At 39.6% G+C, this 24,549-nt stretch overlaps 1 protein-coding gene across 3 annotated transcripts in view; it reads left to right on the top strand.

The window, feature by feature from the left end:
* The window catches only part of Ice2 (interactor of little elongation complex ELL subunit 2), a 37,340-nt gene that overhangs the window by 6,113 nt on the left and 6,678 nt on the right, over positions 1 to 24,549 (top strand). For 2 of the 3 annotated variants that reach the window (XM_063243435.1, XM_063243436.1), the window contains exons 4-14: positions 3,600 to 3,861; positions 4,953 to 5,072; positions 7,086 to 7,223; positions 7,783 to 7,899; positions 8,064 to 8,223; positions 9,677 to 9,858; positions 12,052 to 13,045; positions 13,653 to 13,828; positions 18,526 to 18,655; positions 22,498 to 22,582; positions 23,647 to 23,697. In XM_063243435.1, coding sequence (XP_063099505.1) covers positions 3,600 to 3,861; positions 4,953 to 5,072; positions 7,086 to 7,223; positions 7,783 to 7,899; positions 8,064 to 8,223; positions 9,677 to 9,858; positions 12,052 to 13,045; positions 13,653 to 13,828; positions 18,526 to 18,655; positions 22,498 to 22,582; positions 23,647 to 23,697 — 2,415 coding nt within the window. The remainder of the gene's footprint in view (positions 1 to 3,599; positions 3,862 to 4,952; positions 5,073 to 7,085; positions 7,224 to 7,782; positions 7,900 to 8,063; positions 8,224 to 9,676; positions 9,859 to 12,051; positions 13,046 to 13,652; positions 13,829 to 18,525; positions 18,656 to 22,497; positions 22,583 to 23,646; positions 23,698 to 24,549) is intronic. The other variant, XM_063243437.1, reaches the window with a different exon arrangement.

Here is a 24,549-nt window from a genome sequence, read left to right as displayed (position 1 = left end):
CTTTTAACAGTAGCAAGCTTTTGTTTAATCCTTAGCCTGTCACAAAAGTCTTTTTTTTTTTGAGGTAGGGTCTCACTATGTAGTTCAGGCTGGCCTCGAACTTAGTATGATCCACTGGCCTCAGCTTTCTGAGTGCTGCAGTTACAGGCCTGTGCCACCATGTCCTGCCAAAAGGACTTCACTCTTAATTTCAACATAAAAAGCTTTCCTTTTACTCTATTCCATACACATTTATAAAAAGACCGCTGAAATTGTATTTTTATATATGACTAACCTAATAAATAGATCAATGTGGTTTGTCTTGCCTGTGAAGCATCAAAAATGAATTGTTGATTATAAAACATTTGGAAAGGTTACATAAGAAACAACTGAAGTACTCCATGAGGCACTCAGAGAAATAACCACTCTAGGGCCGTGGATGTGGCCCAGTGGCACAATGCCTGCCTGGCAAGCACGAGGTCCTGAGTTTGACTCCTGGTACCAAAAACAAAAGAAAAAATAGCCAATTTCCCTTATTTAAAATTAAAGATTTTGGCTGCAGATACTGAAGTTTTAAGTAAGCAATGGGAAAAGTAGCTTCAAGTAGAAAGAAACTGAATTTGTAACCCAAGCACTGTGGAAAAGTAAATCAAACTCAGGAAACATAGGCACATTCAACATGGAGGCCAGAAGTCTCATTTCCAAGTGGCTACTTTTAAAGAAGCTGTCCAAGCATCAGACACTAAAGCATAGGAAACTAACAGTTTGGGGTTCTGCCTTTTTCCATAGAATCTCTCAGTAAAATAAAGGAGAATGGGTAGTTGACAAAACACAGGGAGGAAACTTTAAACCATCAACTGAGATGAAGTATAACGCTGTAAACATGGACGGAGAACCCTGTCAGTGCTTCTGATGTGTGCGCTGATGAAGATTCTGACAGCAGTGCTCTTGGAAATAATCTTGATGCGCTGCCGTCTCGTTCCCGCAGAACGGAGCCAATTTAAGCTGCTGGAGTTTCTTGACATTCCTGCTCTGGCATATCTGAGTCAGCATCTTGTTGCTGCAGCAGCTTAATTAAATTTGCCAGTTTGTGCCACTAGGAGAGACATGTTCTCATATTCAGGGAGACAGCTGTGAAGCAGTATTGTTAAGAGTTGCGGACACAATATCGTTAGGTTTGCATAGCTCTCAAGACATTTTCTAGTGAGAAATCAATTTGCTGTAATACATTTCTTCCAAGATCAGCAGTTAATATTCATTTTGTTAACCTGAAATGTGCTTATTTTTATATAGTCGTTGGAGAAACCCTAGTAGCAAAATACGTCTTTTCACCTGTATTATTTTCAGAGCCAGGCAGAGCATCCTAATTTTAATTTTCACAATTCTTTTCCCATTAACTAAGCAGAGATCTTTTGATTAATTTTGTAATTCATAGTTCAGCTGTAAGAGAGTTGGCTTGAGTATTTTGCTGTATTGGGTGGCGGGGGGGGGGGCTGTTTTTCTCATACTGTTTTTAAGTTCTAGAATTTTTACCATACTTGTCCTAGTTGGATACAGTTGATAGGAAACAACTCAGTGCTTATTTTGGATCAGGCTGAACTCACCCTTTGTCTAGACATAGATCTAAATTTGTAATTTTCAACCTGACCTGGTCAGAACCCTCACACTTGTTATAAAAAATAAAATTGTAAGAAATAAGACACTTCTTAGGGCCAGGGATGTACCTCAGTGGCACAAGTACCTGCCTAGCAAGTTTGAGGTTGTGAGTTCGATCCCTGATACCAAAAAAATAAAAGGAAATTAAATTAGTAGCAAATAATTATCTCAGACTTAATTTTTTAAAATAATGTATCATAACTATATGAAATAAGAGGAATGATTTTTTTTTTTTGGTACCGAGGATTGAATTTAACGACCTCACACTTACCAAGAAAGCACTTGAGCCATTGAGCTAAGTCCTCGGCCCCAGGAATGATTTATAGTGAGTATTTAGTATAGAAATAGTTAAGTGCTATTACACTGGATGATGCACAGCAGTTATAGTAATGGGAGGAACGGCCTGGTCCAGTGGGAGAGTGCTAAGTGTAGTTGAGATCCCAAGGTTGTATTTAGAGCAGAAGGATAAAATTATGGCATAAAAGAATCGTAGACCATATAAAGGTGAACAGAATTCTGTAGGATTAGAATACGGAACAGGCCAGAACTATTTTAACAGTTGTGCAGGACACTGTAGCACATAGGCACCCCAGATTTCTTATTCCTGATACTCTTAACCCTCTTTGCTCATTTGTAACAATCCAGATGTGACTGTAGGTTCCACAATGCCCTAAAGAAAGGAGAAAGGCCCTGGTGATTAAGAGTCCCTGCTCTGTGTATTTCTCCTCCCTTCTCTTTCTTCTTAATTCCCAATCATGATGTCTCCAGGTGTCTTTTCAGGCATCTGTGGTACATTGTTTGGAAACCTAAGCTCATAGTAATCACACTGTACCGATAGCCATACTTACTCTCCTCTCTCGTTTATTTATTTGTCTGACCCACTTTGTCTTAAGATCCTGGGAGAGAGTTACTCTGCTTAATGTTTGTTGTATCTCCAGGATTTAGCATAGGCTGCCACGTGGACATATCAGTAAGTATTTTAATGAGTGGAATGGAGGAATAAAGAATGAATCAGCAGGTATCTGTCATTCTCATTAGTTTCCCTTCTCTGAGTTTGTGTTGCTTAATTTGAAGCCAAATCATAGTTACTGTGATTACAGTTGTAGAGGAAGTACAAGGAAATACAGCTTTTGGTACAATTTCCAATTATCTTACTGAAAATGTAGAAAACAGTAACTGACTAGCAAGAATAAAGAGAGATGGTCAAATGCCTTCATGAAGATGGTGGTAAGGTGATTTTTGAAAATTGAAGGTGGAATTTCATAAACAAGTCTGGAAACAAGTTCTCTATCCACTACTTTTCCTGCAGTGTTTCACGATAAATACACCAGGATTTTTCTTTTGTATCCATGAAAAGCATAGGGACATTCCCATGGGCTTAGCCTGCATACAACTAAGAAAGTTGTACAGCTTTTCTAAAACAACTACTGCTTCCATAAAATATGGCACACAATTGAAATTTTCTTCCTAATTCTCAAAATAAACAGAGGCCAGGAAATCTGGCATCTGTGAATTCATTAACTTCAAGTTTGCAACTCTTCTTTTCCTGCTCTTTTTAGCTTTTGTTCACTATAGCGTCTGATACCCCTTCCTAAAGAATTTAGGCATTCAAAAACAGACACCATTGTAATAAAATGTAAACATGAATGTAGTTGGAAACTGTGATTTTTCCTTCTGCAGTAAAGAGGGAAACTTCCGGTTTGAGTAAGTGGTATAGCATGGGTGTCTCCTGCTCTCTGTCAGGTAGTCAGAGGTAGGCGTGCAGTGTGGTTCTTCCCTGCAGAATGCGTAATCTACACTAAATGGTATACATCAAGATGCAGGTGGCAGAGGGAGGTAATAATCCGGAATTTACTCAGTTAATCATGCTGTATTCTCCCTTGTGATTGAGCATCATGAAGTGCCAGGATAGTAATCTCTCATGTGAAAAGCGCGTATTTGTAAATTGTTTTTTTTCTTTCCAGCCATGTAGGGGAAAATTTGAATGCCTCAGCAAGTTCTGTAGAAAATGAGCCGGCAGTTAGTTCAGCAGCTCAAGCAAAGGAAAATGTTAAAGCCAGAGTTGGAATGATTCTTCTTCCAAAGCCAAGAGTACCTTATCCTCGTTTCTCTCGTTTCTCACAGAGAGAGCAGAGGAGTTATGTGGACTTGTTGGTTAAATATGGAAAGATTCCTGCAAACTCCAAAAATGTTGCAATAAATAAAAATGAATACCTACAGTACTTGGTATGTATTCTGTTCTTCAGCTTCAGTAAAAAATAACTAAAAATCCGGAAAGAGTTTAAATTTTGTCTCATTACCTTAGCAGCATATTTACAGAAATGGAAAAGTAACATTTCATTGCTAGCACGTCTCTCCCCAGTTCATCTCAAGTACTGACAATAGAACTATATTTTATTTATTTATTTTTTGGTTCCTGGGGATTGAACTCATAACCTCGTATTTGTCTGGCAGGCGCCTGTACCACTGAACTCTATCCCCAGCCCCACAGTAGAACTGTATATAACTTATTGAGACTATTAAATGTGTGCTTAATTATGACTGTAATTAATATTCAACTATATAAATGATGCAATGCTGAAGCTTTTTTTAGCAAAATCTTCAGATCTGTTATTGTTTCCTTAAGGTAAATTCTTAAAAATAAAATTTCCAGATCAAAGATGGCATATTTTTAAAGCTTTGATCTGTAGTTCCATGTGGGCAAATTTTTCTATAAAAAGTTTAAACTTCTTTATTTGTATCGCAGTTGTATGAAAGTTTTCTTTAAAACTATTTTCTCTAATATCAGACAGTACCTTTTTTGTCTCTAATTGAACATGAGAAAAATAGAGATTTCTTATTTTACCTTAATTTGTGGTAATTACTAATTAAAATAAGCGTTTCCCATATCTATAAGCTACTTTCATTTCTTCTGTATCTTACCTACTCATATTGTTTGCTTGTTTTGTTTTGTTTTTAAATAAAATGTTTGTTAATTCCTATGTGTCTATTTTGGTACTAGTCATCTGTTTTTCTATTTTGAAGAATTTTTAAAGTTTTTTTTTCTTTTTGACTTCTGTGCTGGGGATTGAACCCAGGGCCTCATACATGCTAGGCTCATGCTATGCTGCTAAGCTACCATCCTAGTCTTGGAGTTTTTAATAACGTGTTTATTCTTACGTCATTATTATGATAGTCTTTGTTCTGTCTTTGTGTTTTTTGCTTTGAATTTGTTGCTTTAATTATTAAGTTCAAACTATTAGGGCATTAATTGAGAAATGATCATTTTCTAATGACATATTGTATTTCAAGTCATGTCTACTTTTTTTAAAAATCAGGATATGAGAAAACATGTAAATGAAGAAGTTAATGAGTTCCTGAAGTTTTTGCAAAATTCTGCAAAGACTTGTGCACAGGATTATGATATGCTGTCTTATGATGCTCGTCTTCTCACAGAGGTAAAAAAAAAATTACATTTTTGAAAACTGCCAAGTGTTAGACAGTGGCGCCTCCTAAAATGTGTGGCAATCCTGTCAGAGTCCAGGGAGCTGTCCCTGTTTTCAGTCCGGAGCACGGGTTACGCAAGGGCCCTTTATTCTTCTTACACTGAAACAAATACCAATGGCTGAAAATCATGTACTTCAGTGTAGTCTCACGTGTGGTTTGTATTTTTAATGATTCTCCTACCTGGCGCTATCTGCTTTCTTCCAGAGAGGGTGTGTTCTGAGCCCCTCAGTGGATGCCTGGGAAGGGGTGTAATAAGGAGCCCTGTGTACACTCTGCTTTTCCTGTACATACACACGTGTGATTATGTTTCATTTGTAAGTTAGGCACAGTAAGAGTTTAAAATAATCAGAGACAGAGAACAGTGATAACAGAGTTATGTGACTGTGGGGTCCCTCCCACAGTCTTTCTCCACCGTCCTCCCCTGCTGGTCCTATGATGGTGTAAGATGACCTGCGACCATCTTGTGTGCAGTGCCTTCCTAGGCTACTGCTAACTGTGTCGCTTGTGCTTGAGCATCAGTACTGCGATACTGTGGTGGTAAGTCTGGTAACTGAGATGGCTGCTGGGTCGGGTACTGGACAGAGGATGATCCTATTCCACACAGGATGGGGCATGAGATTTCGGTCACACTCTCAAAATGATGTAATTTAAAACTTCTGAGCTGCTTTTTTCTGGAATTTCCCTTTCAGTATTTTTTAGACCTTGATTGACAGCAGGTAACTGAAATTGTGGAAAGTGGAAACCACAGCTGAAGGCACTGCTGCTGTACTGCATATGATGTGCACAAGGGTAAAACTGTGTGGTGGTCTTTTGACTCTTGCAATACAGTGTTAAGAGAAATTCTGTTAAAGACACCACAGCATCAGCAGTTTCACCAAGAACCGTGTCCTAGTGAAATACCTAACCAGAGTGGTCTTGGCGTTACAGGGTTCCTTTGTATTGCTTTTACTTGTGTGTTCAGATTCTTGTAATGACTTTCATACAAGGGGAAGGTAAGTGGGGGGAATTTAGGCAGTCTTACAAATAAAACCTGCAAATACAGGTTTTTAGTTGACTAAGGTTTTGAAATATGACTACCAGGATTAGTACGAACAGTGTGAATGGAAGGAGAAAATACTAAAGATAGCAGGGGGCAGACATTAGAAAAAGGGAAAGAGGGATATGGAACTCAGAACAAAAAGATAAATGTGCTTATTGCTGAAAACTTGTAATCCAAAAAGTCAGGGTTGTAAGAGGTCAGGATAATAATGACAGAAGAAAACTGTGTATCTCAGAAGATAGTTTATAGGCGTGTTTAATTACAAACATTCCTTCGCCAGTGCCATGCTTCTCTGAGTTATTTACATATTATTACAAGTGATGTATATTCTTTTGGGGTAGCTGTGGGTGTTCCTTCCTTCCTGATTACATTTCCTGGTAAGTCATTAATATTTGGAAAGCTGGAGACAAGAGAATACTAAGTACTTCATCATTTGAATTAGTTTTAAATTCTCATTTATTTTTTAGATTGTAGATTAGAATAACTTATAAAATAACTATTAATTCATTGTGCTTAGAAATCATTTTAGAGTATTAAACTTATTTATTGCTAATTATATAATTGCTTTTATTGCAATGCACTATGTTGAAATTTTCATGTGGCTTTATTTCTTTGACAGCTTCTTAAATAGCAAACCAAATGTGATATGTCTTCACTATTTAATTTTAAATTTTAATAAGTGCTAATTTTAGTGTATTATTAAGTATCAGTATTTTAGGAAATTAGGTTAAAAATTTGTTATGAAAAATAAAAGATTATATCAAGTAAAGGATATTCAGTATGCCTGAACTGTTAGAAGCTTGAATAATACAACAGTTAACTTTGCAATCAATAATTACACAGTCCCATATGTAACTAAAATATTTTGATGCATTGTTAGTAAAATACAGTACAAATATGATTTTCCTTAATTTTTATTTTCTAGCAAATTTTGAGAGCTTGCATTGAACAAGTAAAAAAGTATCCAGAATTTTATACTCTCCATGAAGTCAACAGCTTAATGGGGTTCTTCCCATTCAGAATAGAGACAGGATTAAAGTTAGAGAAAACCCTTCTTGCACTGGTAAGCTTTATTATGTGAAAGTATAAGCTTTTGTTGGTCTAAAATGTCATCTGTATTTCATATAGATATTATTTTATGTTTAAATTTTTGAGCAATAATGAGATGACTTTGAATTACGTAGCCCAAATCTGTGTCCCGGTCCTTTCATTTTATGGATATTAATATTTGACCTTTTAAAAATAAGACTGCTGCCTGTATTCCTTGATTATCTTCCCATTTTCTGTAATGCTTCCGAATAGAAGCAGGAAGCCTTCTTTGTGTAAAAAAGGTGTATTAGCAAACATAAATGACATGATGAAGAGAATGTTTTAGGGGTTCTACTATTCCCACCTGAGTTTTATGCTTCCTAAAAAGAGAAGATGGAATTTAAGGGGGCATGGTAATTTCCATGAAACCCTTCTCTTAGACCTTTAAAAAACAAAACAAACAAAAATTAGCGAGGACAAGCAAAGCCAAGAATGAGCATCTTGGCTAAAGGAAGGTTCTAAACTTGACATTTATATTTAGTAGAATAATAAATTACACTTGAGTGTCTAACAATCATTTTTTGTTTGTTTAGGGCAGTGTAAAATTTGTGAAAACAGTATTCCCCTCAATGCCTGCAGTAGTGAAGCTCTCAAAAAGTATTATGTCTCCCCTGGAAAGTCCAGAGCAAATAGCTGAAGCTATGCACTATGTAAGTAGCATGGTGGTTTGAGGCTTTCTAAATGATCTGTACCTCACAAAAATATAACCAGAGGGTTCTAAAGTCACCTAAAGTTCCCTTTCTCCCTTTTTTTCATTATGTTATCAAATTTTCAGTGGCTATAATAAAGTTACAAGTTACCCATTGTTTTTCAGGATATTAGTAGAGATCCAAATGCAGAGAAGCTTGTTTCAAGATACCACCCTCAGATAGCTCTGACAAGCCAGTCACTGTTTACCTTATTAAATAATCACGGACCCGACTACAAGGAGCAGTGGGAAATTCCAGTTTGTGTTCAAATTATACCTGTTGCAGGTTTGTGACTTACTGTATCAAATAATGCTCTTAGAAAGAATGTGGGAGCTGGGTGTGGTGGCACACGCTTACAATCCCAGCACTACTGGAAGCTGAGGCAGGAGGTTCACAAGTTTGAGCCTTTACCTCGCCAATTTAACAACACAGTTGGTCTCAAAAAAATAAAGGATTGTTGAGGAGGGCAGTGAGTGTAATGTGAAAGCTCTAGGTTCAATCCCCAGTACCCAAAAAAGGGGGAAAAAACATTGGAACTACATCAGGTATCTAAATATAGATGTATTTGTCAAATACAAAGTCTCAGTCTTAGAAAGCAGATTTAACCTTTAAACTCAGAATTTGAGCCAGGCATGGTGGCTCACTCCCGTAATCCTGACACTTGGGAGGCTGAGGTAGGAGGATCTCCATGAGTTCAAGGCTAACTTGGGCTACATGGTGAGCTCAAGGCCAGCCTAAGCTACATAGCAAGACCCTGACTCAAAAAACACACAAAACAAAACAAAACCAAAAACCTCAAAATTTCCAGATACGTAGCTGCTACAGAATAGCCACTGCTAAATGAAGTGTTAGGTCTGTAGTACCTTCAGTCCAGCGAGGAGGTGAGAGAGAGGTAGTTATGACTGAGGCCCGAAGTATGAGAAGTGCTGAGGTGCTGCTTCTGTCTTTCTCCGAAATAAGCATGCTGCAGTTCATTAGACAACCTCAAATGGTTGAGGTCCAGGACTTACTCGTCTGTTGTTGGAAATCAGAGTTAAAATACATTCTGATCTGTCTTTCAGAATTAGTATTCTTAAGTATAACAAACATAAATACAATAAACAAGTTTACTGAAATTTAAAGAGGTAAGAGTTAGAGGTACTGCATTTTCTATGGCAAAAATATCACTTCCTACAAACTGAGTAAGAATGATGTAAGACTCAGCAAGGAAAGCCAGAAATCAGGTGTGATGGTGCATGCCTATAATCCCAGCACTCAGGAGGCTGAGGCAGGAGGATTACTTCAACTTTGGGCCAGCCTGCACTTCAAAGCAAGAACCTGTTGGGCCGGAGATTTAGCTCAACAGCATAAGTGCCTGCCTTTCAAGTGTGTGGTTATGAGTTCGATCCCCAGTACCAAAAAAAGAAAGAAAAAAGAAAAAACCCTAGAAAATAAATAGTGAACCTTGTTAGAAAACAGTTTGGTTATCAGTTTAGTTCTCTTGTCCTTACTAGAAGGTAAAATTTAACATTAAATCTAGAACTTTTTCAGATATAACATTGCTGCAGAATTGACTTTGAAAGGTTTTTAAGGCACTTTAAAATCTTCCAGTCAGAGAGTACCAAAGCCATGAGGCGGGTGTTCCTTTTCCCTGGCCTTGTGTCTCTTTCCATCATGACCCTTCTATCACATATACATGTTTTCTAAGAAATAAAACAGGTGGATCCTAATCACCCCTGTTTTCTGTTTCTATTTTAAGGTTCCAAACCAATTAAAGTAATTTATATTAATTCCCCGCTTCCTCAGAAGAAAATGACAATGAGACAGAGAAATCAAATTTTCTATGAAATTCCATTAAAATGTATGATGTCCAAAAACACATCTGTGCCAGTCTCTGCAGTGTTTATGGACAGACCTGAAGAGTACATATCTGAAATGGACGTATGTAATTTTTTTCTTTTTCTTTAGAGGAAAACACTTTTAACTTTTGAAATGTAAAATTTTATTGCAAATCTCTAAACTTAGTAGTTTAAAACTAGTCTTCAACTTGTCCATGTACTGAAACATTACCTGGTACACTGTTAATATGTTCAATTTTTATGTGTTTGTGTATCACATAGTATTTCTCCTTAGTCAGAATGGATGTGATCAAAAAAGATAAAAAGGGTCAGGATGCAGAGAATGGCAAGGCTGTGCTGCTGGAAATGTAAATTGGTACAGCCACTCCAGAAAAGAAGATGTAAGCTCCTCAAGAAAATTAGAAATAGAGCTGCCACCCCATCCAGTCCCATTTCTGGGTCTGTATTCAGGAGAAATGAAAACTGTGTCAGAGAGTTACTGGCATTCTCATGTCTGTGCCATTCAGAAAGGCAAGAGCCAGACTCAGATGTGGACATCCTCATGTGGGTACACATTTAGAAACCCTGTGCACAGGCTCGTTGGGGTACTCCTCAGCCTCCGGAGAGGAGGCACTCCTGTCATTCACAGTAACCAAGATGAGCCCAAAGATCATATGTTAAGTAAAACAAGCCAGACCTAGAAAGATGAATACTGCATGTATTTACTTCTGTGTGAAACCTAAAAGTGCTGGGCTCCTAGGAGTAGAAAACAATGCTGGTGAACAGAGGCCAGGGAGGGCTGGGAGAGATGGGTTAGCAGGTACAAAGTGGGCCAGATAGAAAGAAGTTCTAGTATTACTCTGTTACACAGCATGGGGTTATAGTTAATACTATATTTCATAATTCAGAAAACCAGAAGAGAAGAATTTCAGTAGTTCCACCACAGACAGACCTGGTAACTGTCCGAGATGATGGATGATCTGTGTTTCCTTAGTTGATCAGTACATTGTGTATGAAAAGGCACCAGAACATTACCCATACCCAATAAAGATGCACTATCTATCTGCCCAATAAAAATAAAACCTTGCTTTTCTGTAATGGAAATTACATAAAATTTTATATGTGAAAGACTCATTCACATAAATTTAAAATCTCATAACCAAGTCCTTTTTTGACTTCCAGAAGTTACAAATCAGACAAAATAGATAATACAAGGGATGGTCCAAATATACCGTGTGTGTGTGTGTGTGTGTGTGTGTGTGTGTGTGTGTGTGCGCGCGCGCGCATGCACATTAAGTTAAAATTTATTATGGTAAAAGACACAGTTGTTAATCTCTCTCTCAACCCTCCCAATCTCCTCCCACCCCTGGCTTCAGGCACATTTATCTGTTGTTCTTGCCACTTTTCAGAGCAATTCTGGAGGTCCCTTTCATGAGTGTCTTTACAAGGCGTGACCAAAAGAAGGGTGACCGGCACAGAAGGGTGCAAGGGTGTCCGCATCCACCTTCCTCTCCAGATGCAGCCCCTCCCCAGAGTCACAGTGACCAGGAAAGGGAGACATTCAGAATTGATTGAGGACGTTGAGGCAGCCAGGACAGCACAGCTAAAGACACTGACCAAGGGGGACTTCCAGAACTGCAAGAACAAAGAGTAATGTGTGTTTGAAGCAGGGGAATATTTGGTGGGAGGATTAATGCTTTCGCTGTGACAAATTTTTAATTAAAACATTCACCATAGTTTTCAACCATGCCTCATATTCCTAAATAAAGGAAAGTCATGAGTACTTTTTCCATGACCAAACTGTGTCTGGAAAGAGACAGCGAAGTTTTGTTTCCGTACGCAGTACAGGGTGGCCCGTTGTCATCTGCCCTCTCTGACATGGCTAAGACTTGTTTCCCGAGTAGATAAAGAGAGGAGCTCACTGCCGCCTGGAGACTTCCGCTAGCCGCAGTAGAAAGCAGCTTCCCAGCAGCGGCAGAGCTTCTTCTGTCCTGGTCAGTGAGCGCCAGTGTCTCTGCAAGAATCTGCTGAGTGGGTGTGCATGAAAACCTGCTGCTGGCCTGTGCAGCCCTCCATTCCTCTTTGGTAGTACTGTCCTTGTTAGTGTAAATTCCTCGGGGTACAGTGGCTTGCAGTTTACTATTCTTTGTGCTGTAACAACTTGGAAATTTTGTATTTTCACCAACATTTCAATAAGAAGGTGAGGTTGAGTGAGTGCTAGTAGTTTGTTATCATCTTGTCATTACACTAGGACCTTAAATTTTGGCTGCCAATTTAACAATGTGTTTCTTCCAAGACATCCAGTGAAGTTAATGAGTACCGAAAAATCGAGACTCTGGAAAATTTGGATCTAGATTTTGATGATGATGTCACGGAACTTGAAACTTTTGGGGTAACCTCTACAGAACCACCCAGGTCACCTGGTACAGCAAGTACTTGCCCAGCACCCATTGTGACAGATGCACTCCCAGCCTCCAGAGCAGCTAATGCCCCCGTGGCACCAGCTGTCACAGGCACCTCTGCTAATTCCAGAAGTTTGTCTCGGATTCTGATGGAACAGCTGCAAAAGGAGAAGCAGCTGGTCATCAGTATGGAAAGTGGCCCTGAAGAGCGTGAAAAGAAAGACAGTCAGGGACCTGGACCACATGGTGAACAGGTGGCCACGCCCAGCAAGGCTACGATGCTAGAGAGTGACCTGAACACACCTGAAATCTTACAGGTGGGAAGTTCCAAGGAGGTTGAAAGTGCTGATGACAGTGACCTGGCTGCAGATGTGGAGTGTGCCGATGGCGAAAGGCTAAATGTCCTAGAGGACAGGGACGACTCAAAGGAAAAGCCCGGTTCCGCAGACACAGCTGGAATGGAGAAAGGAATTCCTTGCAGTAGTGATACTGACGAGGACTGTTTAATCATTGATACGGAGTATAAAAACAGCAGTGACGGAAAAGCAGCTGTTTCAGGCTCTCATGTGAGTTCTAAACCAGCAAGTCCGAATTCTTCCTCAGAAAAGGGTTCTGTGGGAAACCAGACTAGTGCTACTCACAGTTCTGAAGAGTGTGTTTTAAAAAAACCAATCAAACGAGTATATACAAAATTTGACCCAGTTGGACAAATTTTACAAATGCAGACAGAGCTCTTAAAGCCAGTTTCCAGAAAGGAACCTGAAGTACTCCTAAGGAATTCAGAAAATCCTAAACAGCCCCCCGTTTCTGAGCAATCCTGTGCTCCTTTACATACCAGTAGTTGGCCAAGATCTGGCTGGCCTTCCGCCTTTCAGAAGCCAAAAGGACGTGAGTATTTTTCCACTGTTTTATCTGTTTCTTTTTAGCTTTTTCTTGCTCGTTCTTCCTTGTAACCTATTTTATAATCATCTAGTCGTTAATGTTTCATTTTCTAGTGATCAGTGATCAGTGTTTCGGCTTCCAGAATATCCTCTCTAGAAGTCCTGTGTCTGTGCAGCGGGTATAGGGGCTGTTGAGCTGTGAGCTGGGTCATGAGTTTGCCAAGCTGATGAAGAGGAAATGCATCAATATAATGATAAACACTGATTCCTCCAGAATGCACTTCTACTGCACACTGCACTGCCTTTTGTACTTCTCACACCTACCTAGATTGGGAATATAATCTCTTTTTAAACACCTTTCTCTGCTCACACGATGTGCTGTGTCACTAATTTATGCTTTGCCTAGAGTTCGTGAAGGGAATCTCTAGCAGGAAGAGAACCTCCTCACTGCAGTCTCTGCACAAGTAAAGAGGAGTGGTGGTAACACAAGCATTAAAAAGTAGCTAGAAGGAGTAGAAAGTTACTATTGATAGAAGTTTTAAAAAAGGTTGTTTTATCCTGTATTATAGAAAAGGCTAATGCATTTTAAAGTAAAAATGGGATTATTTTTAAAGGATTGCCATATGAACTTCAGGACTATGTTGAAGATACATCAGAATATCTGGCTCCTAAAGAAGGAAATTTTGTTTATAAGTTGTTCAGCCTGCAAGACATACTGTTGCTCGTACGTTGCAGTGTCCAGAGGATAGAGACAAGACCGCGATCTAAAAAACGGAAGAAAATCCGAAGAGTAAGTCGTTCCTCAGGGAGTTAAGATGCATAAGTGGGTAATCAAGAAATGTGTCACTTTCCATTATTATGGAGTTTAATTTTAAATTGTTACGTCACTCCTATTTCCAAGTTAAATATTTTTGTAAAATACTGAGATGAATTTCAGTAAGAAAAGCCATTTAATTGTGTGTGTCTCATATGCTGTTAACATTTTCTCGGCCACCGTACACACTTTATGAAAATGGCCCTGTGGTAGGTGACCCAGACGGGGCACAGCTTCCGTTTAGTGTGCCAGTTCGTCTTTCCATCGAGACTCATTTACAGACAGACCTGTGAGGCCTTTGCTCACTCTCCGGGGCTGGCTGCTCTTGGATTGTTTCAGAAGTATGAGTTTTGAAAGATGACCTTTTGTAGACATTGAAGTGTATACAGGATTGTCAGAGATCAGATCTTTAAACTGTGTTTCATTTGGAGTTTGATATAAACATTTTCCTCAGATTAACAGAAATGTGTATAGTTTGAGTCATTGCTTCTTTCAGCAGTTTTCCATGTCATAGTTTATATTTAAAGTTCCCTTTCAGAGCTTACATTTTTGTGTATCACTACTGAATTCTTACAAAGTAGAACTTCAGTGGTAGTGATTTTGTCTTTACTTTTTCCTTAAGTGCATTTTTTGTTGTATACAGTGGTATAGTGCACTTTAAAAAAAAAAAATTGTGGTATATGTCTAAAACCTCTGCCCTGAAAGAGTCATCACGAGCACCTTGTAATGTGTTGGAATGGGGATTAGGTGCATCAACAGCAGAGCCAGCCGCGCCCTGATCCCTGTAGGGTGCCCCCTGACTGCTGTGGCCTGGTGAAGAGTAACTGCAAGCAGGGCAAAGAAGGCCGCCCTGCGCACACTGCTCATCACAGCAGCACAGCCTGACTGTGCGGGGAGACGCCAGGCCTCACCATCCACGTCCAGGTTGTGTGCTGTGGGCACAGGACTCCAGGGGCTTGGGGCAGTTTTGCTTTGTTTTTTTAACAGAAAGGGGAAATTTTTATTTAAATGGTGTAGTCCTAATTTCTTTAAAACTGATGAAAATGGAGTTTTATATTGGTAGAGTTTTTTGGTTATAATAGTTTTATCCTTTATTAAGTAGAAGAAACATTGACTAAAACTAATTATTAAAATCCTAGTTCTCAGAATTCATTTTTCATTATAATTCAAACTTGAAATTCTAAAAACCAAATGGTTTTGAATTAAATGTATGGAGGAGCACTTGTATTTATTTGGGCAGAACTAGAGATCAACCCAGGGCCCTCATGCATGCTAGGCAAGTGGCATTAGTCTCCTGCTAGATCAGTGCTGCTGTTCTCTGTATTAGATTATACTTTGTCACTGTTTCCTGCCTCACCTGTATCTCACTATGATAAACTTAATCACCTTAGGTGTGAGTACTTTGAGTACATGCAGTATCAATAGTATAGGTTGTGTTTTTAAGGTTTTATTTCTATAACTCTTACTGTTTCATTTATTGGAGTTAACCTCCTTGCTTCCTTTCTTTGTTTCTTTTTTCCTTCCTTCCTTCTTTTCTGGAGTCTCTCTATGCAGCTCAGGCTGGGCTTGAACTCACTGTGTAGGCCAGGCAATTCCCCTTGCCTCAGCTTCCTGAGTGCTAAGATTACAGATGTGTACCACCGTGTCCAGTGGCCTCATTGCTTTATTTCTTAGCACATGAACCCATGCCACTTTGTATTTTTCTTTTAGCCTGTGGTCCAGTGATGGGGATCCCATGGCACATGTGCTGCAGAGGGCTGTTCGTATCATTACAGGCTCTAAAAGGTTCGCCATCCTGACTGTGGTGCGTAGAAATTGTTTATGGCCAGTGTCTCTTAAGAAAGAATAGCTTAGGTAAATTTTGGATACTGATTTACGTTTGGGTTTTTGTGTGTCTGACTTACTTCACTTAACACTCTGGTTTCAAGATACATCCATTTTTCTGTAAATAACTCATTTATCTTAGGACAGAGCAGAACTCTGCTGTACATACATACCACATTTTCTTTATCCGTCCAGCTGTCTGTTGATGGACATACAGAAGTGTCCAAGATTCAGCGATTACAGGTAGCGCTGCTATAAATGAGGGTGTGTGTGCCACTGTGGGATCATGTCTTTAGCTCTCCCAGGAGGATACCTAGAAAGGAGATGTCTGGCTCAAACGGGATTTGTAGATTTCATTTTGTGAGGAATCTGCACACTGATTACTGTAGTAATTGTACTAGTTTACATTCCTACCAACAATGTAGAAGGGTTCCTTTTGTCCCCGGCTTTACTACCATTTGTTATTATTTGATTTCTTGATGATAGCCATTTTTTCCAACAATGGCATCTTCATGCTGTTTTCATTGCATGTCTCTGATGGAGGCGTTGAACATTTTTCAGCTCATTGGCCCTTTGTTCTTCTGAGAAGTGTTTCTGCATTTCATTGGCTGTTTCTCAGTTGGGTCCTTTATTGGGGAGGTAATTTTTTCTGAGTTCTTTATTGTATCTACCTATTCTCTGGCATCTTAGCTCCTCATTCTGTAGGTTGTCTCTTCACTCTGCCATTGCTTCCTTCGCTGTGCGGGAGCTTTTTAATTTGATAGGACCTTGTGTATTGTTCTTGGTACTGTTTTTTGTGCTGTTGGGCTTCTGATCAGAAAGTGCTTGCCTGTACCTTGGACTTGTTCAGAAATGTTACCTGTTTTATGTTCTAACAGATTGTGATTCTGTTTTAATATTTAGATCTTTGATCCATTTTGATTTGGATACTGATTTTATTTTGAACAAGATAATTTGATAAGGACATTGTCATTCACTTGACTAAAGTGACATTTGTTAGCCGGGTTTAGTGGCACACACCTGTAGTCCTACTACTCAGGAGGCTGAAGCAGGAGGATCCCTATGAGTTCAGGCCAGTCTGGGCTATGTTATAAGTTCAAGACTAACCTGAACTGCATAATGAAACCCTTCTCTAAAGAGATAAATAAATGGTAGAAGTCTGTAACTTGGATGTTGAAGGCCATCTGCCCTTCGCTGTCCCTTGCCGCTTCAGTTCTGTGCTGTCATAGGGAGTTTCACTCCCTCCCTCACGCCCCACCCTCATCAGATCTCTGCTTGCTAAGAACCGCATCTAAGAGGAGAATGAAGGCAGCAGCCAGGCCCAGTGATGGGTGAAATGAAGAGGTTCAGTGGGACAAGCTGGCATTTACTGAAATGAGGGAATTTATGTGCAATTATGAAACCTAGACAGCATGATTTTGGGTTACCCGTATCATTACTGTCTGTCACAGTTAACTACCATTCTGAGTGCTGTGTTCTGAAATTCAGATGCAGCCATTTAACATTTGTATTGGCACCATGGGTCAGAAAAAAGGGTGTGGAAGGTGCTAAATGTTAGGAAGAAGAGAGGTACTGTTAATGGGATTGATCACTGTAAAATACCTATTTAGGAATGTATGTAAAGTTTTAAGGAGCTTATGTGAAAAATTGGAAGACAAATTCAAAATCTTACCAGAAGAGAATAGACTAGGAGCTATCAGAGAGAAAATGAAATACTGAATTTAATTTTTATGGTATAAAAACCTTATCTGGTTGTGATGGTGCATACCTGTGTAACAGCCGCACTCCAAGGAGGCTGAGGCAGGAGGATACAAGTTCCAGCCCAGCTCGGGCCACTTAGTGAATTAGTGAATCTTCCAAAAAAATTGTTTTTTAAAGGGCTGGGGATTTAACTTAGTGTGAGGGCCCTAAATTCCCCAGTACTAAAGAAAAAGTACTAAAGAAAAAACTAAATTTTCACTTCAATGTTATAGTACTGAGAAAAGAAAATATTCAGGGCTAGTTAGGTGTGGTGGTGCACACTTGTAATCCCAGCACTTGGGAGGCTGAAGCAGGAGAATCATTGCAAGTTTGAGACCAGCTGGGGCTACAAAGTGAGCTCAAGGCCAGCCTGAACTGCATAGTGAGACCCTGTCTCAATAAGACAAACCCCTCAAAATAAAATATTCAAGGCTTCATTTCCCATGACTTCCTGGAGGTGGCAGTAGAATCCATATAGAAATTAAACCTGGCGATAGGATTGTTTTATAGTGTTATCAAAGAAAATCCCCCAAAGTACTTATTTTTTTACTGTTTACTTTTCAGAAACAGTATACATTTTAAGTTAAAAATGAGATCTAACTCATTATTCATTCATGATCCAGAAAAGAGATTGATTCATCAATTTTGTTCCAGTTCTACAGTAAATATCCTAGAAACCAATTTCTTAACACTCCAGTCCTTCAGTTCTTTAGCTCCCATTTACAGTGAGGTGATTTTTATTATAAAATTATCCTAATATAAGCTTTGCTTCCCAGGTTCTAGCTTTGAACATTTGGACAGTCTTCTATGTTCCCAGGACGCGGTGTCGGTCGAGTTTGTTGATAAAGTGTACACACACGTAGAAAGGTGTGTGGGTTTGTTTGGGAGGGATAATGCCAAGGGATCTCCTTTATTTCTCTACTTCTCACCTGCGTGGCCCACCCAGGGTTCTTGTATCCATCAGGTTTAAGTGTAATTCTGTCTGAAACCTGCTCTGTATGAAAGGATGAAGTAAGATTACTTGAAAGCTGCAAAGCTATGTAGGCAAATGTGTTTTCTGTTAATGGTAAATGAACAGAGCTTTGAAAAAGTCTAATCTTGCATCGCAGCAATTTCCGGTTTACGTACTGCCGAAAGTGGAGTATCAGGCTTGTTACGGAGTTGAAGCTTTGACTGACAGTGAACTTTGTCGCTTATGGACTGAAAGTTTATTGCATTCTAACTGCTCATTTTATGTTGGTAAGTGTAACAGGAGTCTTGTCCTCCTTTTTAATTCCCTTGTAAATACGTACATTTAAATTCAATTGTAAACACTTTCATTGTGTACTTTTTTCAGTTTTGCTTGTGTTGTTTCTGTTAAACCACTTCCTACTTAAGAATTAAATGGCAAAGAAGAGTTAGTGATAATTAGATGTTTCTTACTCTTTAGGTAGGAATACATTTTAAACACTACTTTAAGAGCACCTGAGGCCTGTGTTGTTTTGTTTTTAATATGATAGTGAGAAAATCACTGCAGGGCTTATGCGGGTGCACATCCCAAACTCCGTTCCGATAGACCTGGCTTAGGATGGAGGCTTTGCCTTCCTGCCCTGCCGCCTGTGCACATCTCATACCATAGTCCTCGCGGTGCTGATCCCCTCTTCCAGGGACCGTGTTTTGAGTAGCACTTTTATAGTTCATAGTCTCTCTTTCAGGGAAAAGAAACACACTCGGTTTTTGTTTATTTCCTTTGCTGTGCTTTAAACAGGTTCCCCTCTTTGCCTTGATAACAGTACATTTTTATCCACTTGCCCTGTAACATTCAATTTATTCCTTTTAGAAAATTTCCACAGTAGTCTCATCACAACTTGTGCTCTATCCTTCATTCCTAATCTCTGTATTAATTCCATGTAGTCACCACATACAGGCAGTGCTCACTTTGCAGTTTTATAAGCACAAATTTCAGTTTTGACTGAACATTAATGATGAGTAAGGCCAGATAGGGTGGCACATGCCTATAATTCCAGCACTTAGGTTGAGGCAGGGGAGCCGCTGAGAGTTTGAGGCCAGCCTGGACTGCAAAGTGAGTGCAAGGGCAGCCTAAACTGCATAGTGAAATTTGTTTCAGAAAGACCAAAAAAAGAGGCAGGGAGAAAATGGATCGAGAGCTTTCTCTGCAGGCTCTTCAGTCCACTGATCACGACCTCAATTACAGACGTACAGCGTGATCCACAAACCCATGTGGTATTTTATAACAGAGACAGTCAAAAGAGGGAATCGGCCAACAAAATAAAGCCATAAAACAAAAAGTAATACCGTTGTAAATCAACTCTGAACCAAACATGCGTCGAGTTAGAGAAAATATACCTGACAGAATGTTGGTGAACCCTCCATGCCTGAGACTAGATTTGCTGCCAGAGGAACTTGGCAAAGCCTCCCTTATAACATAAATGAGGGAAAAAGCAGTTGTGACCTAGAAGATGAAGAAGTGGCACCAGCGTAACATTTTCCATTAGCGGAACCCTGGAGAGAGTTCCTGACAGGGCACAGGATGTCCCACTGGGGCTGATCCCGGGTTAGGAAAGAGCACAGCGATTCAGGGAGGTGGAGAAACGCACCTCTTTCCTACGAGGAGCTGTGTAGGAAAGCAGAAAGCGCTGTCTACCTCCTCCCGGTAGGGTTTCATTTCACTTTTCACTTTCTATGTCTCTTATGCGCCAATGACACCAGCGTGTCCCGCCCACAGTTACATGTGCCCTTGCATAACTAGTAACAGCCTTCTGATGGTGTTTGTCACGTGCACAGGTGACAGCAGGTTGCTGTGCGGGAGCCGCATGGTAGCTGGGGGGGTCAGTGCGTATGCGCTGTCCCTGCGCTCACGTGACATGGCCGGTACAGTGCAGTGATGACTGCTCGTAGCATTTCACTGTTACTAATCCCATCTATAAACATCCTCATTGTTAAACTTGGACGTGTGCTATTTCATAAAATAATCAGGTAAAATGTTAAAACGTAAGTGGATGTGGTGGCACGTATCTATAGTTCTAGCTCTTGGGAGGCGGAGCCAGGAGGATCACAAGTTCAAGGTCAGCCTGGGCTACATAGTGAGACCCTGGCAAACAAAGGGAGGGAGAAAAAGAAAAGAATGCTTTGGTTATATTTTATGTGTGGCCCAAGACGGTTATTTTTCATTCAAGCAAGCCAAAAGGTTGAGTACACCATGGTATACTAAATAAATATCTTATTATTGTTTCATTTCCCTGTAAATTTATAACTGAGGGAAAGTGAGTTTTCCTGCTGATTATGGAACACGCTGGCATGGTCTCAGCCACGTAATTGTGTTTGTGCACTTCATAAAGCAGGGTGTGTGTATGTACTTATGAATGCGTACATATTAAAGGCTCTCTTTGTGCTATATGGTGTACTCCCAACTCTGACACAAGTACTTCTGTAGCACGCTATAATATCAGAGACCGCCAGCGACTCAAGGCGGTGGTCAGAAAGCCGAAGTATCCCCGGAGCGTCTCAGCCACCCACAGGCTGAGGAGAGTCTCAGGTGCACCTCCCCTGGAGAAGCACAGGTCGCGGTCTCCTTGACAAGGGAAGGCCCTCATGGCACTTAATAAGGTGTTCTCCAAATTGTTATCTTTTCCACAGACTGTGTGTGCTGGGTGCTATAACAAACTTCTTGTTGAATTTCTTTTAAAAGGTGAGGGCTGATAGTCTCCTCAAGGCTTATTAATAAGCATCTAACAATGTACTGTACTTAATACCTTTCTGTAGTTGTTAAGCCATTAAACTACATCTTTGTTATTAGAAACGTATGAAGAGTGTTAGCAACTCAGAGGTGAAATTAAAACTTGGCATAAGAAATACTGAGTGGGTGTGGGAACAAATGGGTTTGTTGTCTTAAAAGAAGGCATCTGGTAAAAATGTTTCTAATTAAATTCACTGAGCATAAAGCAAAGGAAATTAAAATGGGTTGGATGTGAAAATGAGGTATTATGCACATTTTCATCGGCCCTCAGGATGATTGATACCAGCTTGCTAGGTAATTTGTTTTGTCAGCCACATATTAGGAGTTTAAAAATGAATCCATGAGCTGAGGCTGGGGCTGGGGCTCAGTGGTAGGATTCTTGCCTTGCATACACAAGGCCCTGAGTTTGATCCCCAACACCACAGAAAGATTTAAGAAAAAAAAAAGTCCCCAAACAATGCCATTCCGGCCTGGTAAGTGGTTTGTTCCACCTCCGGGATTTGGACCAGAGCGCAGAGTGTGCTGTGGGCTGACTCTGGACCGGTGCTGGACTCAGGGCTGTGTCCTTGTCACTCCACAGTGTGTCTGCACACAGTGTCCCAGCCTGTTTCATTTCAAATGTGCACATTACTTTTTAAAACAGAATGGTCGTTTTGACAACGTGCTGCTTTGTTTTCTCTGAAATTCTATATTCTCATCGTGCTTATACAAAAATAAGATTTTAAACATGGGAATCTTACTGTGTACTTTAATTAAAAATAAGAAGCCATATTTATAATCTAATTTTTATTTTAAAAACTACGTATGTCTTAGGTATTGAGCATATCTAGTCTATAAATTTGTTGTTTTAGCAACTTGTTTTAATAATAAATATGTATTTCCTTAAAAAAAATTGCATGAATCTGAGTATGTGGCTCAGTGACAGAGCACTTGCCTAGCACAAGCAAGGTCCTGAGTTTAATCCCCAGCACCACAATAAAATAAAAATAAAAGTAAATCTTAAAATAACCCCATAAAAATGCAACATTTCTAAAATTGGAAACGCTAATACTAAATAGCTGCAATTCTTAAATTGGAGTGTTAGACATTATGTTGTATGTGTGGACATGTGTCAGCTTCTCTACATTCAGAAAACATTTTAGAATAACTCCATATTTCTTTTATGGTTTGTTATTTTAAGATATTACTTTGCTCCAAAGAGGTAATAATATGTCTCCTTTTGGAATATAAAATTCCTTTACAGTTATTTATGAAAAACACTTTTAAGGAGACTAAATAGCTTGATGGAGTTTTGTTTTTTAAATACTATGACTGCCTTTTTTAAAAGCATGATATTTTATTTTAGGACATATTGATGCATTTACTTCAAAGCTTTTTCTGCTAGAAGAAATTACCTCTGAAGAATTAAAAGAGAAGCTTCCAGTACCCAAGTAAGAAAGTTTGCTTTGTGGTAGGAATTGAAAAAACTTGTTAATGTACTCACTAATTTTCCTTTATATCTAAATATTAAGTTAAAATAATTTGCTTTTAACGCTTTTGATCATCTCTTCTATCGAGACTTCTCTGACCCAGCTTGGAATCCATCCATACTCATTTCCCCCATTTCCAAACTGAATATAGTACTACTGTCACAGTCTTTCTGCTTAGCACAGGGGAGACTGAAGCTGGAGTAGCTCCCGCCTTCAGCGCATTGGGCGCATGCATTCTGCCCTGGTGAGAGCAGGCAAGGCCAGGGCAGGCGTGGATTTCAGCTCACGATGGGATGTACTGAGTGGACAGTTCTGTCCAGCATTCTTGTACATCAGAACTAACGGAATTTATTGCACTCAGAACTGTTGTGTGCTCAAAGGAAAGGTGATTTATGAATATTATCTCACTTGTGCCTCGCAACTCCTTGTGAAATGCTGGTCTGACATTCCTTCACTTTATATATGAGGAATCCGAGACTGTAATGGCTTGGCCCAGAGCAGACAGCTGCACTGGTGCCAGAACAGCCCTGGGAGTTAATGCTTCACTTACTGCAGAGAGTGAGAGATCATCTGAGCTTATAGTAGCTGTGTTATTTCCAGTTTTGAAACAGTTGTTTAACAGTTCCAGACTCAGGCTTACTCTCTGCTCGTACTTAATATGTTCACTTCTTTTTCTAAGAATTGCTTCTCTGTGCCGGTTCCTTTTTTACATATGTGAGTAGAAAAGCTCTTCATCCTCTGCTCAGTGCCTGCCTCTGTCTCTCTCCATGAAAATTAATTTTAAATTGACAGATAATAAAGGAAGTAAGTGTAGGTCTAGAAGAGGAACTAAAGAGCCATCTAGAATATTTCATTGCCCTTTAGTCTGTCCCCCACACATTTGAAGCGTGTCCCTTGTGTTAGCCCATCTGCCACTCTGCAGCAGTTTCCATTGGTTAATGAGGTTATTTCTTCGGCTGAGATCCTATAATTGTTACAGTAACTTTTTTAGTTTAATATTGCATTAAATTTCTTCTGTTTCATAGGATTTCAAGTTTACTTCACATCCTCCAACACACTCTGAAAAAATTAAGTAGGTAAGTATTTTTTGGACGTTTTGCATTGATATGTCTTATTTTCTTAGATGAACATTCTTAGAAACTTACAAAATATATGTTGGTAGGAAAAACTGGAAAAGCAAGAATTACTTTGTCAAAGTAAAATTGTAAAAAATCTAAGTAAAAAGATAGTATAGTAGTATGTGGTTTTAATGAACTTGGAAGTATATTTTCCTAGAAAATTATTGCGTTGGTTTCCTGTTGCTGGTTGACAGATCACTTAGTGGCTTACACCAATACAAGTTACACCATGGTTTTGGTGATCAAAAATCCACTGGGCTGAAATCAAGGAATCATCAGGACTGGTTCCCTCTGGAGGCGCTCAGAACAGTATCAATTCCTGCCTTCTCTGTTTCTGGTGGCCCGGTGGATTCCTGGGCTTGGAGCTTTTTCCTTTGTCTTCACAGTGCGTCCCTCAAATTGCTGTACCCACATCACATCACCTCCCCTATTGTGTTTTTGTCACCCTGCTTCTGAGTAAGACCTTTGTGATTCCATTAGCCCATACGCAGGTACTCCAAGGTTAACATTGTGCCTCAGAACCCTTAACCCACTCACAGTGACAGAGCTGTTAAAGTAGTGTATTCTTAGCACCTGGAGACCCATGGGTGACACTCAGTGTGTGCCCATGGTGAGTGAGCTTCAATCTGATCAGGATGCGGTACCACAGTTAGAGTGGGGTTTTTGGAATAAAAAAGCAGTATAGAGCTAGTAGCCCACGGTTATTGTTCAGGACACATTTTAGAACATGCACTCTCCACCTCATCATCTACCAGATTGTTAGGAGCTTTGCGTAACTTACCTTAGTCCCTTATAGAAAGTCAAAGTGGA

Source organism: Cavia porcellus, unplaced genomic scaffold (assembly GCF_034190915.1).
Source record: "Cavia porcellus strain 051 isolate PalLab524CR breed Dunkin Hartley unplaced genomic scaffold, mCavPor4.1 scaffold_38, whole genome shotgun sequence".
NCBI classification, from domain to species: Eukaryota; Metazoa; Chordata; class Mammalia; order Rodentia; family Caviidae; genus Cavia; species Cavia porcellus.
This window is presented reverse-complemented; position numbering and strand designations above follow the sequence as displayed.